Consider the following 16,106-nt stretch of genomic DNA (forward strand, 5'->3'; position numbering starts at 1 on the left):
CAATAAATAAAACAAAATCAAGAAGCCCATTCATAGACCTTGAGACTCCTCTTCACCAAAAATTGCCCATATCCAACCCACTTGTCAAAAATCAATAAACAATCCGACCACACTCAAACTTTGCCTCAAAAAGAAAAAACAATAATTCGGCAAGAACGGATCATTTCTTAAATGCTTCTTTCCAAATCAGTCAGCCTTCTACAAAACATAACTTCAAAACTTTTTTCAATCCTATCAATCTTTTTTTCAAAACATCATATTTTTCATTAGAGATACTTTCGAACTATTTCTCTTTCACTTCATAATTTTTTGCAGTTTTTTCATAATTTTTTATTCACACCACAATACCTACCTCAACTTTGCAAAAGTTCATGAACACCTCCTCAGGTACGATGTTTCAACATTTATATAAATGGTAAGACAATTATTCAACAAGAAAGACATTTTTCTTCTTTTAGTAATTTTTTCACATTTCTAATATCCCTTATTCTGACAAAATGCAAATGTATAAGAAAAGCAATATCAACTTTTGTACTAGCAACAAAATTTTTAATCATTTTCATACGAGAATATTGTAATCAACATAAATTTTCTTCATCGGTAAAAATTTTAAAGCAAATTTTAAAATTGCTAATCAAAAACCCACACAACAGTCCCAGAAATCTCCAACAACACCAACATCTAGTCAAGCAAATCACCCTCAATCATCAATACGTATTTCTTTTCAAGAAAACCCATATACATTTGAGGAAAGACATTCACTATTACAGGAACCTTTAGAAACTGTAGTTCGCCAAGCACCCCTAAGCGAACCACAATACGAACCAACATATAGTATATACCCTTTTCTTCAGCATGACATAATAGAACAAGACATCCAAGTCAAAGCCAAAATACATCCACAATAAATAGACAAGTTATACATCCTAGACGAAAAAGAAAATTTACAATTCCCAGAGTTCATTTTAATATACTCTCATCACCAACACCAAATCCTTTGGATCTTTCCAGTAGTGCCATTCAAAGTCCTCCCCCACCATTACAATCTGCCTCACAAAAAAAACACTCCGAACACACCATCGGATAACTTAGAATCAACCCCCACATCCGAAAAAACCCCCACATCACGACCAGAAACCCTCTTACTTCCTCCAACCCCTTCAATAAGTCAGACATCAACGACATCATTTCCTCCAAATTTTCCTACACATTTAGACGATAGATATAAGGAACAGTTAAACAATAATATACCCCTACGATTAGTGTGGAATACATTCATAGCACTCCCACCATTATTCGGTCATAGCCTCGACAGTAACAGACTACACAAATGGGCACTCAATGATTACAATGAAGACACGAAATTCACAAAGACAAACACGAACACAACATACAAATCCTTACACAAGACAATCTAACAATTAAATTTGAAATAAAATTGATGTTAAACGAGTTAGTACATCACCCTATCTCCTTAGCTCTACCAAGTATAACAGCTCAATCATTGCCTCCTTCATTTATCACAAAAGAAATTATCTATAAGTTTGATAGATTTACAAGAAAGACCCTTGGATACATCACATTCTATAACCAATACTCGGGACTATCCTTCATATGAATTTTTAATAATCTTTTTCCTCCAAACCCTCTCTCCCATTTTTTTTTCAGAACCAACATCACATAAAAACCCTTACCCTCGAACAGGACCACAAAATTCATTAGTCTACACTATGATTGTGAAGAAAATGAACAAAAAACACAACATAAACCAAGTAACTCAATGCGAATCAGAACCACAAGAAATAGAAACAACGAATATATTAGCCACACTTAATTCAAAAGCCTGAGCTACTACATTAACAGGATACAAGTTTACAGCAACATTCTCAAAGAAAAAAATACATTGTTTCCAAGTCTCCAATGGAAACAAAAATAGACTTGATCACGAATCCTTCCATCAAATTAATAAAAAAGAATTTTACATCTTAGTCCTGAAGATTGTAAAAACGATCTCAATCGATTAAAATTAACCACAAGTAAAGGTAAATATTCAAGTTTTACAAATATTGAATCCACGGCACACATGGACGGTTAACTTATTATCTCTATGATAAAAATTGGATACCACACGTTGGATTAAACAACCCTTCTAATTGCAAAGCTGACACAAAAACAAAAGATATCGGGAAGTTATGTTTTTTAAGGGAAAATTCAATTAGAAAAAGTTTAATCAACATGATATTTAAAAGAGGACAAAATAATTTATCAAGGAATACGATTACCTTAGAAAAATGACCCAGGATATTGCGATCCAACAACAAGAACACAAGCATCAATTGTTTGGTTCTCAGAAGACACATGTACCACATTTCAAGTTGCAAGAATACACGTATGAATGATCAAATTTCATCAAAAATACTTTATTGAATCCATCCCTTATGATAAAGTAAAACCTTAAAAAATCCGACAAAAGAATCAACGTTTCAACAATATCAATTTTATAGAAAACTAAATGACACGTTTTCAAGTCTACCCAGAAACAGAACTTGCTAGCAAATATGACACTCAACTTTATAAAACACAATACCCAGAAATTCTTGTCGAATACGAAAAAGGTATCGACATGAAAACAGAAAAACGAAAAATTGAACTAACCCACCACATCGCATTTCAAATAGTGACGAAACTCATACATCCCAGTAACATTTCTAAAACCCACGGGAAGAACTGGTGGAAAAATTTGACCACAAGACAAAAGCAGTACACGCTTACAAGAAACATCACTCATGAACAATGCCTATTTTGGTGCAATTCACTATGACATCCACTTAGACATGAAATTAGGCTATACAATAAGTAGAATTTTTCAAGAAATATCCCTATCAGAACTAGAAACGGCTCATCAATTATATGAACTTGAACGAACACAAATTTTACAATCACCTGCACTTGAAACATTAAAAACACCATATGCAGGATATTTTTTGTCAGGAAATAGATCAAACTTTATCGACTACGAAGGAAATATATTATGGTATTACACATGTACGAAAAAATTATCACCATTATATATAATTGAGGACAAAAACTTTTACAAAAGAATCCCCATATTCTACAAAAATAAAAAACATCTTGTTGACACAATTTCTAGAAGAACTTATTTTTGGGATACAGCTGTCCCATGTGGATCTGAAAATAGCCACAATGTTGTACATTTAAACCTCGATGAAGATAAATATTATCTTCTCACACCATACCCTTCAATTATGCCACCATTAAAGAAATTTTCATCAGAAAGTAGTAAAGCTTTTGCTAGAAACCCAAATATAGATTTACAATCAATAGGTATATACTCCAGAACAGATACACAACATCGCATCCGCATACAATAATTTCAATAACTCCTTACAAAAATGGATACAATACAAAGACAATCGATTGACCAAAACTTAAGAAAACTTGCAGAAACCGCAGGATTTTCAGATCTCTATACACAAGACTACAGTGGATACTTTAAAGATATAAAAGATTACATTTATCTACACGGTGAAAAATACCTTCCACAAGATATATCACCCATCAAAATCTTTAGTTTTGTAAATTTAAAAAATGAACTACTCACCCTTCTAGGATGGCCCTACTACATTATGTTTGACTAAAGATTGACTATATTATATGCAATGTTTAACTTTTTTGGTGTCTCTTTTAATTATTGAAAGGAGTCTATAATACATGCGCAATACACACACAAGTAAACAAGCAAGCAAGTGTAGCACGCATACTTTTCGCAGGATTCTTCGGAATATTTTCAACCTCAATTAACGAAATATTTTAGACGCTCAAATAAGTGAAGATAATAAAAAACCATCAACCACTCCTAATACATATGATAAATCACAAGACACTAGAAACACGACTCCTCCTGCACCACAATTACACACTTTACAAAATAACCATCCGTTATCTTTAGTACCGCAAAGTTGCAGGAAAACAGCACTAACAGAGCACATCTCTACAAGTCATAGATATCCACAATTATCCAGATTTCCATATTATAGCAAGGCAACCGAATGTAGAAGAAACGTATGAAAAGATTATAGAACAGCCAGATACCACTTATTTCCGTTCTCAGAACAACAATCTTTTTATCCCACGATGAGCCGCCAGATTGGATCCCTCAACCGTTCCCTTTCATACCCATCCAACCTCCAACAGCACTCTCAGATCTCACCACTTTTTGATTTGACTCCCTACCCTGAACCATCATACACTAATAATTCACCAAGCATGGATTCGGTTTTTCTCACAATTTCACAAATTAACAACTCTGATATTGAAACCCCAGATGAGTTTGCAGACCCCGAGCCTAGCCCATCCACTTTTTCCCAACCACCCCTTTCAACCCCTCCATAACCAAATTCCCGATGAACCATCTTCAGCCCCTTCTTCCTACAATGCAACCCTAATTTACTCCTCAATGACCAGCGACCCACCTGACCACTCTAGCCCCGTTAATACAGAACTCAAAAACGAATTAGATAACTTCATAACCCTCCAACAACAGCTACAACACCCTAACACACTAACCTTTCATCACCTCTCACAAACCATGACATCCTCAGTATCCTCCAACCCCCATCCACTACTGGAGAAACCCGAGCCCACCGAGTATTTAAACGGAAACTCCCCAATACCCCATTCCCTTCTAACCCTCGACCAGCTCAAACATTTTCGGATCATCCACTTCATACTAGCACAAAAGATTTTCTCCAAGTGTGCTTGCCATTCGTTCCACAATATACTTACTATCACTCAAATCCTAACAACGACCAACCTAATCACGTTAACCAAAATGCCTTCATCCGCACACTTTCATGGGCCTCACATTAACATTTCAAAAACCCGACATCAATTCCACTATATAATAATCCAGACGACATTGAATTGTGTCAAACTAGACTATATCATCTAACTACAGCACTTCACGAAAAACAGTTCACAACCATCGGATTAAACCAAACACTAACTAGATTCACTGAACAAAAAGCTAATCGATTTTCCATTAACCATTATGATCACGCCATTGCACGACCCAATGAAGATATCTTTTCAAATGACGATACTAACGCTAACCCCCAAATAACTAAGAAACTTTTCATCAAATCCTCATATGTATTTAATGTCGATGAATCCCGTCCACTAATTGTCCCACACAAAAATATACAGCCCGTTGGAATCCCAATCCTAGAATACATTCCTAACATTAAATTTAAACATAAGTTTTATAATTTAATCCAAAATACACCGCATTCATTCTCACCAAGTAGTGAAGAGCACAAGATCATCAAAGCACTTTAATTGCTTTGGCCACTACTGCAAACTAAGTATATCACCCGCCTACTTGCTAAACTTCTAACAAAATCAAACGTCATTCACGGTATTTTCCCAGATGGTGTTTTTTGCTGACAATTAAGTAAGTGTAATTATGTATCTTACAGTAATAAATTCAAAATTTTCCCTAATAACAGTAAATTGATGAATAATCCCCAACGCAATAAATTTCTTTTTACAAAGCTGTAAATTCATAAATTAAATTCCACAAAAGCAGTCAAATTGATATTTCAACGCAGTAAATGTATAAAAAATCGCACATAAATTAAAAAAGTACTAGCCTGTTTACAAAACGCTTCTTTTATAAGATTTGAATCATTCACTCGCCCATAAAACTCTTTCCACAATCGCACAGCTCGCCCACGAAGAATTGATTAAATAGGGAATTTTAAGTTTTAACTTTCACTGATAACAACTCTAACCAGTTTTCACACGTTTCAAACTTTCCTTTAACCCGGTTGGAAGGAATTATATAGTGAACTACAATAACCAACGCAGCTTACTAACGTCACAAACCACAAACTAATAGCATGACTAAGAAAGAAAAACCCTCGCTACCCAAACCAGTTAAAAACCAGATTAAAACTAAATAAATTAACTGGCACAAATAGACCTCAAAACTATATCCCACTCCTGGCCTCCCCAACCAGAGGGACGTCCTAAACATGCTCTATAGCCGGTCTAACCCACCGAGCTACATCACGCTTTTTGACCCACACTCTATTTTTGCCAAGAGTTGTTCTAGGGTGAGCGACTCTTTAAAAATAACCTAACTAATATAAAATCTCTTTTGCGATAACTACTAATAACAGTTCATAACTAAAACTAAATTAACAAAGAAAATTATATAAGTAAACGATAAATGTAGTATGTATAGATTTCGTAAAGCCCAAAAGACGAGCAACAAAGTAGATGACAATCCAACCACATTCCAACTTCGGTAGGGTAAATCTAGTTGATGTGCTGCCAAAAGTCACTACCCACAAAGAATTTAAAGCATGGACCGAACATCGCAGCAAAGAAAACCCATTGAACCAGACAAATGGTCATCTCGATGTTGGCAACACGTACAGATCCTAGTCAGTGGGCACTTCACACGGAAAAGTCAAACTTCACCCTGCACGTAGTCTCGCTCCAAACTTAACGAAATCGATACGTCATTGCATCGATCAGAAGTCTTGACACAATCACCCAAGACTACCAGAAACAACGAGACTCATCTAGAGATACGAACATAACCATCTCCCTCCATCAAACACGAACAGCCACACTTCTCCTTTCTCCAAGAAGTCAATGCTCGCAACTTCCATAAGAAACTACATCACCCGTCCTTCACTTCATTAAACTTTGCGAGTAAAGATTCAGGACCGCTGAGACTAAGCCGCTGTACTACAAGTCTTTCCAGAAAATGCGTCAGCTCCCGGCTTTGTCGTAGCTAAAAAAAACGGCAGGTAACCGGCGCGACTATAGAGAAGTTAATAGCGACCGTTGCGACCGAAGCAAAAGTATCCGCAACTGGAATCGACCAAAGCCAAACTTCGAGAACATAATGGTAAATTGACTAAAGATGAAATTATTTGGGCATTGGCGATCGAACGACAAGATGAAAAGGTAGCCGAAACCAAAACTTTGAGAAGTGCTGCGAAAACAAGTTTCCAGAGCATCTCTGGAAAATAACTTCCGCAGAATAAAACTAAATATTCGCTCAAAAAGAAAATAGAGAAAATTTATAGCACATCGGATATCGAAAACCAAATGACAGAGATTCACGCTTTGCATTACGCCGAGAATTCAGAAAAGAAATACTCGATTGAAGCAAACGCGAACCGACAAAAATATCAGCGAACAAAGAAAACGTGTCGGAGACTGGGGCGAATATCAGAAAATTGTCAATGGTCGGTACAAAAGTTTCGATTGCTACTATTTTGTTATTATCGCAAAAATTAACTAGTAACCAGAAGATTATGAGAGAAATATTAAAAAAAAAATTGTAGCAAATTCAAGCTGTAACTACAAAATGTTGTATCTAGATAACAAATTAAGTGTTTCAGCTATTTTTCTTCATCCCACCCCCACGTCACGTGATCATCATTTTTGTGGAGTAACGAGTGGTTTTACAAAATTACACGTGAAGACCAGAATAGTATTCACGGTCTGTATGCGGTCTTCGTTAGTCTGCATGCCAGTTTTTATGTCAACCGAATAATATGGACAAAATTTTTCCCTGTAAAGGTTGCAGGTGGGGGAAGAAAACAAGCACAAAAAACTAAAAAGGGGTCTTATCACAAACAAAAAATTGTTTTCACGGGTTCCTACTGAGGCAAATCTAAATTTTATTTTATGGGGTTCCTTGTTTCAAAAACCAAATGAGCTTTTCTTTTCCCTTTGACCTGCAAGTTATTAAGAGTATATTTTTCGTTCACATTGTCCAACTATTGTGAAAATTGACAAGTGGACTAATTAGGCCATGATGAACATATTTGGTTTTCATAATCAACTCCTTGTAAAACCACTCGTTGCACAAAAAAGCCAAAAGTTGAAACAATTCATACATACAAAGAAGACAACATTGAATTGGTGAGGCTTATTGAGGTGAGTATTTCAACAATTTTCTGCCAAAATTTTTAAACTCTTCGTTTTTTTTCCAACAAGAAACGCTGTAAAGTGTTAAGCTTACGCTAATCGTAATTAGCTTTTTGGAAAATATTGCATAAAACACGGATCTTGTTCTCTATTAGAGGAGAAGTTATCAACTTTTTTAATCGAACTCGTCTTCTCTGGCATCTTAGTTTTCCTTGTTGTCCTTGTTTCATTTTTGTGTTTGTTTCCTTGTAAACGTAAATTACCTCAAATCTGAAATTTCACTCATGTATTGGAGAAACTTTTAACCATTCAACAGTGCTTTTAAATCCAAGCAGCTTATTTGAGAGAAGAAAAACATATCAACTTTTTTAATCGAACTCGTCTTCTCTGGCATCTTAGTTTTCCTTGTTGTCCTTGTTTCATTTTTGTGTTTGTTTCCTTGTAAACGTAAATTACCTCAAATCTGAAACTTAACTCATGTATTGGAGAAACTTTTAACCATTTAACAGGGCTTTTAAATCCAAGCAGCTTATTTGAGAGAAGAAAAACATGTCTCAAAGTTTTGTTCTAATTGTGGAATGATTTGATATTTTTTGCTAAGCTGATTACAGTGTCTTCAAATTTTAAGCAAGTTTCACATATCCCGGGTTTTAAAATGCTTGCGATATACTTTCCATATTATAGCAAATGCATTTTAAGCATTCAAACAATTTCAAACTAAGACTATGAGTAGTGTTCTCTCATATATGGGAATTGAAAGACTAGCGTTTTTTCACAAGTAAATTGTGGGGCTACCAATATTTTTTAATGACAACCATTTTTCCAAACTCATTGAATTTTTCTTCCTAAAAACTTATTTATTTTTTTACATGTCTTGAAACAGAATAGAAATTGCATTAACTAGGTGACAAAAACTTTTTGAATTAGTATGCAATAGGATGTTTGCCCTCCAACCTGCAGTGCCAAATTTAACAGAAAAAAAAGAATAACAAAAAAAACACAGTAAACTCGTACTCTAAAAATTCTGTGGCTACAAACAGTGAATTTTTTTGACTAGTTTTAAATATATCCTATTCTATAAAAAATCTGGTTTGACTTTACAAAAAAAAGGTGAAAATGAATATTTTATTCAAAAGGCACAGAAATCGATTTCATCAATGAAGAAAGAACGAACATTTCACACCAATTTACTAACCTTTTAATCAATTTTTATGTCGTGCCATGTTCCGACGTTTAAACTGAGAGGATGTTGCAAATGTAAAAAAATATCTATAGAATTTTAAAGGAAGTTATGAAAAAAGATTGCAATTTTAAAAATCATTAAAAAGCTACTCTATTCTTATCTATAAATTTAACTGAAGAAAAAACCAATCAACTGGTTCTTTCGCATCATAAAATTGTTACATGACCACACACAACTCAATTGTTTTTTTACTAATTTGAACCAAAACTATTATTATTTTTCACGATTTTCTTAAAGTTCGTCCGTATTTTTTGATTAAATCAGATTATGAAAAAAAACTTTTGAGCAAAAAAAAATTAAATTTTTATTGTATTTGATCAACATGAAACAATTTCAACTCTGTTCGAAAAGACAAATGAGGTAAAGGTCTGTATGACTACAATAAAAAACTGACGTACTTTTGTCTATGTAAAATTTCATAATTTGAAGGATGATTCCGTTGAATAGCTTAATTTTCAATAAAAAATTGGATCATTGCAGGTTGAATTTAAACAATGGAATTTTTAATTTAGAAAAATTTTACACAAAATCAAATAAGGGATATAAATATATGGTGACAACTTGTAGTTCTTCTCAACTGAATGTGGGGATGAATCTTTTCTGATATATCTCTGTTATTTAACAGTTTTTTTCTTCATCTTATTCCACGCAAAACGTGAATTATAATCAGAGATCCCCTTTTTTCATCAGAGTGGGTCGAGTGATACATCATCCTCAAACTTTTTCAGTCGTGAGTATATTGGCGTTCGAATATTTTTCTCAGTGTCGAGAAAAAACTGCACGGAAATTTCAAAGTTTCTTCTAATTTGAAAATTGTAACAAAAACATTGTAAGAAATCAGGTATGAAGCTTTCAACAGAAATATAAGCTTTTCAATACATCCTGCTGTTGAATACTCAAATTGTTTGTTAAGCAATGGCAAATTTTATAATTCTTCCGACCAATTGAAAATGGGGAAAATTTTGTATTTGAGTGTGTTTTAGTTTTTCTTATTATTTACATGCAAAATAGTCATTGGACTAATTTGAAGCATGATTCCGTTGAATAGCTTAATTTTCGATAAAAAATCGGACCATTGCAGGTTGAATTTAAACAATGGATTTTTTAATTTAGAAAAATTTTACACAAAATCAAATAAGGGATATAAATATATGGTGACAACTTGTAGTTCTTCTCAACTGAATGTGGGGAGGAATCTTTTCTGATATATCTCTGTTATTTAACTGTTTTTTTTCTTCATCTTGTTCCACGCAAAGCGTGAATTATAATCAGATATCCCCTTTTTTCATCAGAGTGGGTCGAGTGATACATCATCCTCAAACTTTTTCAGTCGTGAGTATATTGACGTTCGAATATTTTTCTCAGTGTCGAGAAAAAACTGCACGGAAATTTAAAAGTTTCTTCTAATTTGGAAATTGTAACAAAAACATTGTAAAAAATCAAGTTATGAAGCCTTTCAACAGAATTATAGGCTTTTCAATACATCCAGCTGTTAAATACTTAAATTGTTTCAAATTGTTTGTTAAGCAATGGCAAATTTTATAATTCTTCCGACCGATTGAAAATGGGGAAAATTTTGTATTTGAGTGTTTTAGTTTTTTTTATTATTTACATGCAAAATAATCATTGGACAGGGTTGAGGTCATAAATCATAATTATGTGATTCTAGCTCGGCAATACTAGTTTTTGTTTTGTTTTCTCTTGTTTGCCACACAGAATCATGTAACGCATATTATAATCAGAATGTATTAGATCACATTTTAATTTCAAACTTTAATAGTGACGATCCGAAAATCTTTTTGAAATTTCTGAAAGCTCAGACAATGCTTTCAATAACTTGGTTGTTAAGATACTTCGGAAAAACGTCAGTAAAATGCATGCAACGATTTAATGGTAGTTGAAATGGCTTTTACCTTGGAATAGACAGAGACATAGCTTTAAGACATAGCTTTAAGAAAATACTTCTATTTCAGATTTTGCTCCCACCACTAAAAGTGGCAAAAAATATTTTCTTTAGGCGATTTTTTTGCTAATTTTTACTAGGTTTTTGCGCAAAATTGATTCAATCAAAAAATACCAGTGACAAATCATTTCAAAATTCTTTACATTGAGATTAAACGCACTCACATTGTGATTAAACAATTTGCTCAGCGTTCAGGAAGAGCCGGTTTGAATTATTGCTTTGCTCATAGAAAAAGCATGCAGGTTAAATCTACATATAATTTTCATAAACAAACAAATTTTACTCTGCAAAAAAGTATAGCTTACTCAAAAATTGAAACATTTTTTACAACTTAAGACAGTCTTGGCCAGGACTTTCGCGAAAGATGGGTGGGTTTTTAAAAAAACGAAGCAAAAGTTTGTCAATCTTCAGTCGACTGAATTGATTTTTTGAGCTCTCCCAAATCACTATAAACATCTAAAAACTCAACGAGAATGAAACTTTCCCAATTTTGTGATCAGATAGTGCTTTTGTTTGAAAGGCCAAAAAGTATCGTTTTTATTATATCAGTTTTGCACTCGGAGTACAACTCGGAAGTCGTGCGGACTCCATCCAGATCCCACTCTAGATCAGCCCTCAGCAGGGAATCCTCGCTCTTATCCAGCCAAAATCGGTCAACTTCTGGGGGCCTCGAGGGAGAACGAGCTAGCGACAGAATACCCAGTGGGGCCACCTAACTATCTGAGCAGCAGAGAAAAATACCAGAGAAAAAATATACTATCCCGAAAAAATTAAATATTGAAAAATCAGTGCCGTCAAGAATGAAGCTAAAGAGATTGCTTTACACCAAACTATATTAGTCTCATGTGTTTTGATTCATTTACTTACGATTTATTGTTCCGACTTTCGATACGAAAGTAACGGAATATTTGTGCTCGGGGTGGGTTTTTTTTTTCTTCAGACAAATTTCGACTTTTTAACTAGCCATTTTTGACGGAATTTTGTTATATCATTCGAAAGCCATTGTTGTCCTGAACTTAAATTTGAAAAGATATTTTACCTGTGATCATTTTTCGTAAAGTTATGAGGGTTTAAAGATTGCCATTTTGGACATTTTGACCAATTTGGGACAATTAACGCGCGATATAACTAACGCGTAAGCGGAGATTTAATCCGTCTTATAAATCGTTCCAAATTGGTTGAACGAAGCTTATTTGCCATAATTGCTTTGTTACAAGGAACGAAATCTATCTTTTTGTACTTTATATGGCGTGTGGGGGGATGATTTTCATAAAAAATTTCAAATTTTAGAGAAAAAACATTTTCATTTTATTTTATTTCATTTAATTTTCTATGTTATTACTGCTGCTCCATAAACCTTAAAAGGCAGTCGGAACATTCAGGGCTTCGCCCTGATACGAGCAGTCTTGTTTGAATTTAAAGTCAATTCATGGTTAATTAAATGTGTAGACCACTGGATGAAATGTTCATACCGGTATGATCCTATCTTGTCCATGTATGACCATGTCAGGTACAGGTATGATCATGCCTGTGACAGGTATGATCATTTAAGTGACAGGTATCATCATTTCTGGTCCAGATATGATCATGTCAATGACAGGTATGATCATACCTGGTCCAGGTGTGGCCATATCTGGAGCAGGCATGCTTATGTCAATGACAGGCATGATATTACCTGAATGTTAGCACAATTTTAAATATCATAACTGGTGCATATCTGGTGAAGAAATGCACAGGCGGAAAATGCACATGCTACAGATCTGATACAGACGTGGAATTTGTCTCTGTACCATGAACAGGTCTGATTTTAATTATGAGAAACTGTACGGGTTCTAGTTTTGAGCAAACAGAGCAAAAGACTAGGTGTTCTCATTGAGAAATTTTTAAAGATCGGTTTAGCTCGGCTAAGGAAAAAATTAAAAATAGTCTGATAGAAAAGCAAAAACATATCAATTTTTTAAATTTTAATTTGACTTTTTGATTTATTACTCAGATTACGAAAACAACTGTAGCAAGCTTTACCTGATTTGATATTAACCTAAGTTTTCATCTGGTTCCTCTATCACGCACAATAATGACACAAAATTGACTCAACAAAGTTTTCTTTTGAATTCTTCTATGGATATGTGGTCTGAACTTTCTGTGCTACTTGCACAGCAACCGGCTACTTGCACAGCTACGGATAGTTAATATGATTAAGTATCCGTTGCTGTTGAAATGCTTAAAGAAAAGCAAAAATGAACATCAACTAAACAATTTTGACTTACTTATTTTATCAAAACCTGCATCATAGACATAATGTTGAAGCTACCAACCTTTTGACTGAAGTTTTCTCTCCTATAGAAGGGGCCATAATCTTCGATTGCTGAATGATAAATAAAGTCAACTTTTTTGTATAAGAAAGGTTCAATTGTCAGTAGGTAGTTTTGCTCAGGTATTATTACCTTTCTTCCAATTAAAACGATTAAGTAAATTTTGCTCTTATCATAATTTCAAACTAAAGACGATCGATTAAGTTGTTTTCAAATCCGAAAGTAATCATAAACTAACTTGGATACTGAGCTTATAAAATGATTAACTCCACAATTTCGCGGTGAAGTTAATTGGTTAAAAATGATTAATTTGTTGCATCAATCTGAAATCTCTAAAACACAAGAAAAAATTGTTAATCACTCAAATGAGAGTACCTAGAGCTCTCAATCTAATTATTTGAACCTGAAAAATATGTAATCTACAAATTGAATCATTCTGTTTTCATTTGCGGCGGAAGGTTTTTTGTCAGGGTTTGTTGGGAATTTTATCTTACTTTTTCCTGAAATAATACACGGTCTTCGGCCTGGTTCCGATACTTAATATCTTTCAAAGCAATTAGTTTTTATTGGTACCGAAATGAAAACAAAATCGATTATTATACCTGGAGTTCTTATCTCGAGTACAATTAGATTACAATTTGTTCCCTTGTGAGTATAATATAGATTGAAAAAAACTCTATCGTAAATCTTAAGTTGTTTTCCCCTCGGAAGCTTTTGAAGATTTCAATTTTGATCAAAACATGATACTAAGAAAACGAAGCAAAAGTTTGTCAATCTTCAGTCGACTGAATTGATTTTTTGAGCTCTCCCAAATCACTATAAACAACTAAAAACTCAACGAGAATGAAACTTTCCCAATTTTGTGATCAGATAGTGCTTTTGTTTGAAAGGCCAAAAAAAATCGTTTTTATTATATCAGTTTTGCACTCGGAGTACAACTCGGAAGTCGTGCGGACTCCATCCAGATCCCACTCTAGATCAGCCCTCAGCAGGGAATCCTCGCTCTTATCCAGCCAAAATCGGTCAACTTCTGGGGGCCTCGAGGGAGAACGAGCTAGCGACAGAATTCCCAGTGGGGCCACCTAACTATCTGAGCAGCAGAGAAAAATACCAGAGAAAAAATATACTATCCCGAAAAAATTAAATATTGAAAAATCAGTGCCGTCAAGAATGAAGCTAAAGAGATTGCTTTACACCAAACTATATTAGTCTCATGTGTTTTGATTCATTTACTTACGATTTATTGTTCCGACTTTCGATACAAAAGTAACGGAATATTTGTGCTCGGGGTGGGTTTTTTTTTTCTTCAGACAAATTTCGACTTTTTAACTAGCCATTTTTGACGGAATTTTTTTATATCATTCGAAAGCTATTGTTGTCCTGAACTTAAATTTGAAAAGATATTTTACCTGTGATCATTTTTCGTAAAGTTATGAGGGTTTAAAGATTGCCATTTTGGACATTTTGACCAATTTGGGACAATTAACGCGCGATATAACTAACGCGTAAGCGGAGATTTAATCCGTCTTATAAATCGTTCCAAATTGGTTGAACGAAGCTTATTTGCCATAATTGCTTTGTTACAAGGAACGAAATCTATCTTTTTGTACTTTATATGGCGTGTGGGGGGATGATTTTCATAAAAAATTTCAAATTTTAGAGAAAAAACATTTTCATTTTATTTTATTTCATTTAATTTTTTATGTTATTACTGCTGCTCCATAAACCTTAAAAGGCAGTCGGAACATTCAGGGCTTCGCCCTGATACGAGCAGTCTTGTTTGAATTTAAAGTCAATTCATGGTTAATTAAATGTGTAGACCACTGGATGAAATGTTCATACCGGTATGATCCTATCTTGTCCATGTATGACCATGTCAGGTACAGGTATGATCATGCCTGTGACAGGTATGATCATTTAAGTGACAGGTATGATCATTTCTGGTCCAGATATGATCATGTCAATGACAGGTATGATCATACCTGGTCCAGGTGTGGCCATATCTGGAGCAGGCATGCTTATGTCAATGACAGGCATGATCATACCTGAATGTTAGCACAATTTTAAATATCATAACTGGTGCATATCTGGTGCAGAAATGCACAGGCGGAAAATGCACATGCTACAGATCTGATACAGACGTGGAATTTGTCTCTGTACCATGAACAGGTCTGATTTTAATTATGAGAAACTGTACGGGTTCTAGTTTTGAGCAAACAGAGCAAAAGACTAGAAGTTCTCATTGAGAAATTTTTAAAGATCGGTTTAGCTCGGCTTAGGAAAAAATTAAAAATAGTCTGATAGAAAAGCAAAAAGATTTCAATTTTTTTTAAATTTTAATTTGACTTTTTGATTTATTACTCAGATTACGAAAACAACTGTAGCAAGCTTTACCCGATTTGATATTAACCTAAGTTTTCATCTGGTTCCTCTATCACGCACAATAATGACACAAAATTGACTCAACAAAGTTTTCTTTTGAATTCTTCTATGGATATGTGGTCTGAACTTTCTGTGCTACTTGCACAGCAACCGGCTACTTGCACAGCTACGGATAGTTAATATGATTAAGTATCCGTTGCTGTTGAAATGCTTAAAGAAAAGCAAAAATGAA

At 34.2% G+C, this 16,106-nt stretch overlaps 2 protein-coding genes across 9 annotated transcripts in view; both read right to left on the minus strand.

Annotated features, from left to right (window-relative positions):
• The window catches only part of LOC134852828 (estrogen receptor beta-like), a 488,151-nt gene that overhangs the window by 111,875 nt on the left and 360,170 nt on the right, over positions 1–16,106 (minus strand). The window lies entirely within an intron of this gene.
• LOC134852814 (synaptotagmin-1-like) overlaps positions 1–16,106 on the minus strand; it is a 79,626-nt gene that overhangs the window by 52,354 nt on the left and 11,166 nt on the right. Inside the window, exon 1 of one of the 8 annotated variants that reach the window (XM_063868615.1) lies at positions 13,496–13,812. The exons of 6 other annotated variants lie outside the window; for them this stretch is intronic. In XM_063868615.1, coding sequence (XP_063724685.1) covers positions 13,496–13,533 — 38 coding nt within the window. In that variant the 5' untranslated portion in view covers positions 13,534–13,812. Of the gene's footprint in view, positions 1–9,169; positions 9,251–13,495; positions 13,813–16,106 lie in introns of those variants that run through there. One more of the 8 variants, XM_063868618.1, reaches the window with a different exon arrangement.

This window comes from Symsagittifera roscoffensis, chromosome 8 (genome assembly GCF_963678635.1).
Source record: "Symsagittifera roscoffensis chromosome 8, txSymRosc1.1, whole genome shotgun sequence".
NCBI lineage: Eukaryota > Metazoa > Xenacoelomorpha > Acoela > Convolutidae > Symsagittifera > Symsagittifera roscoffensis.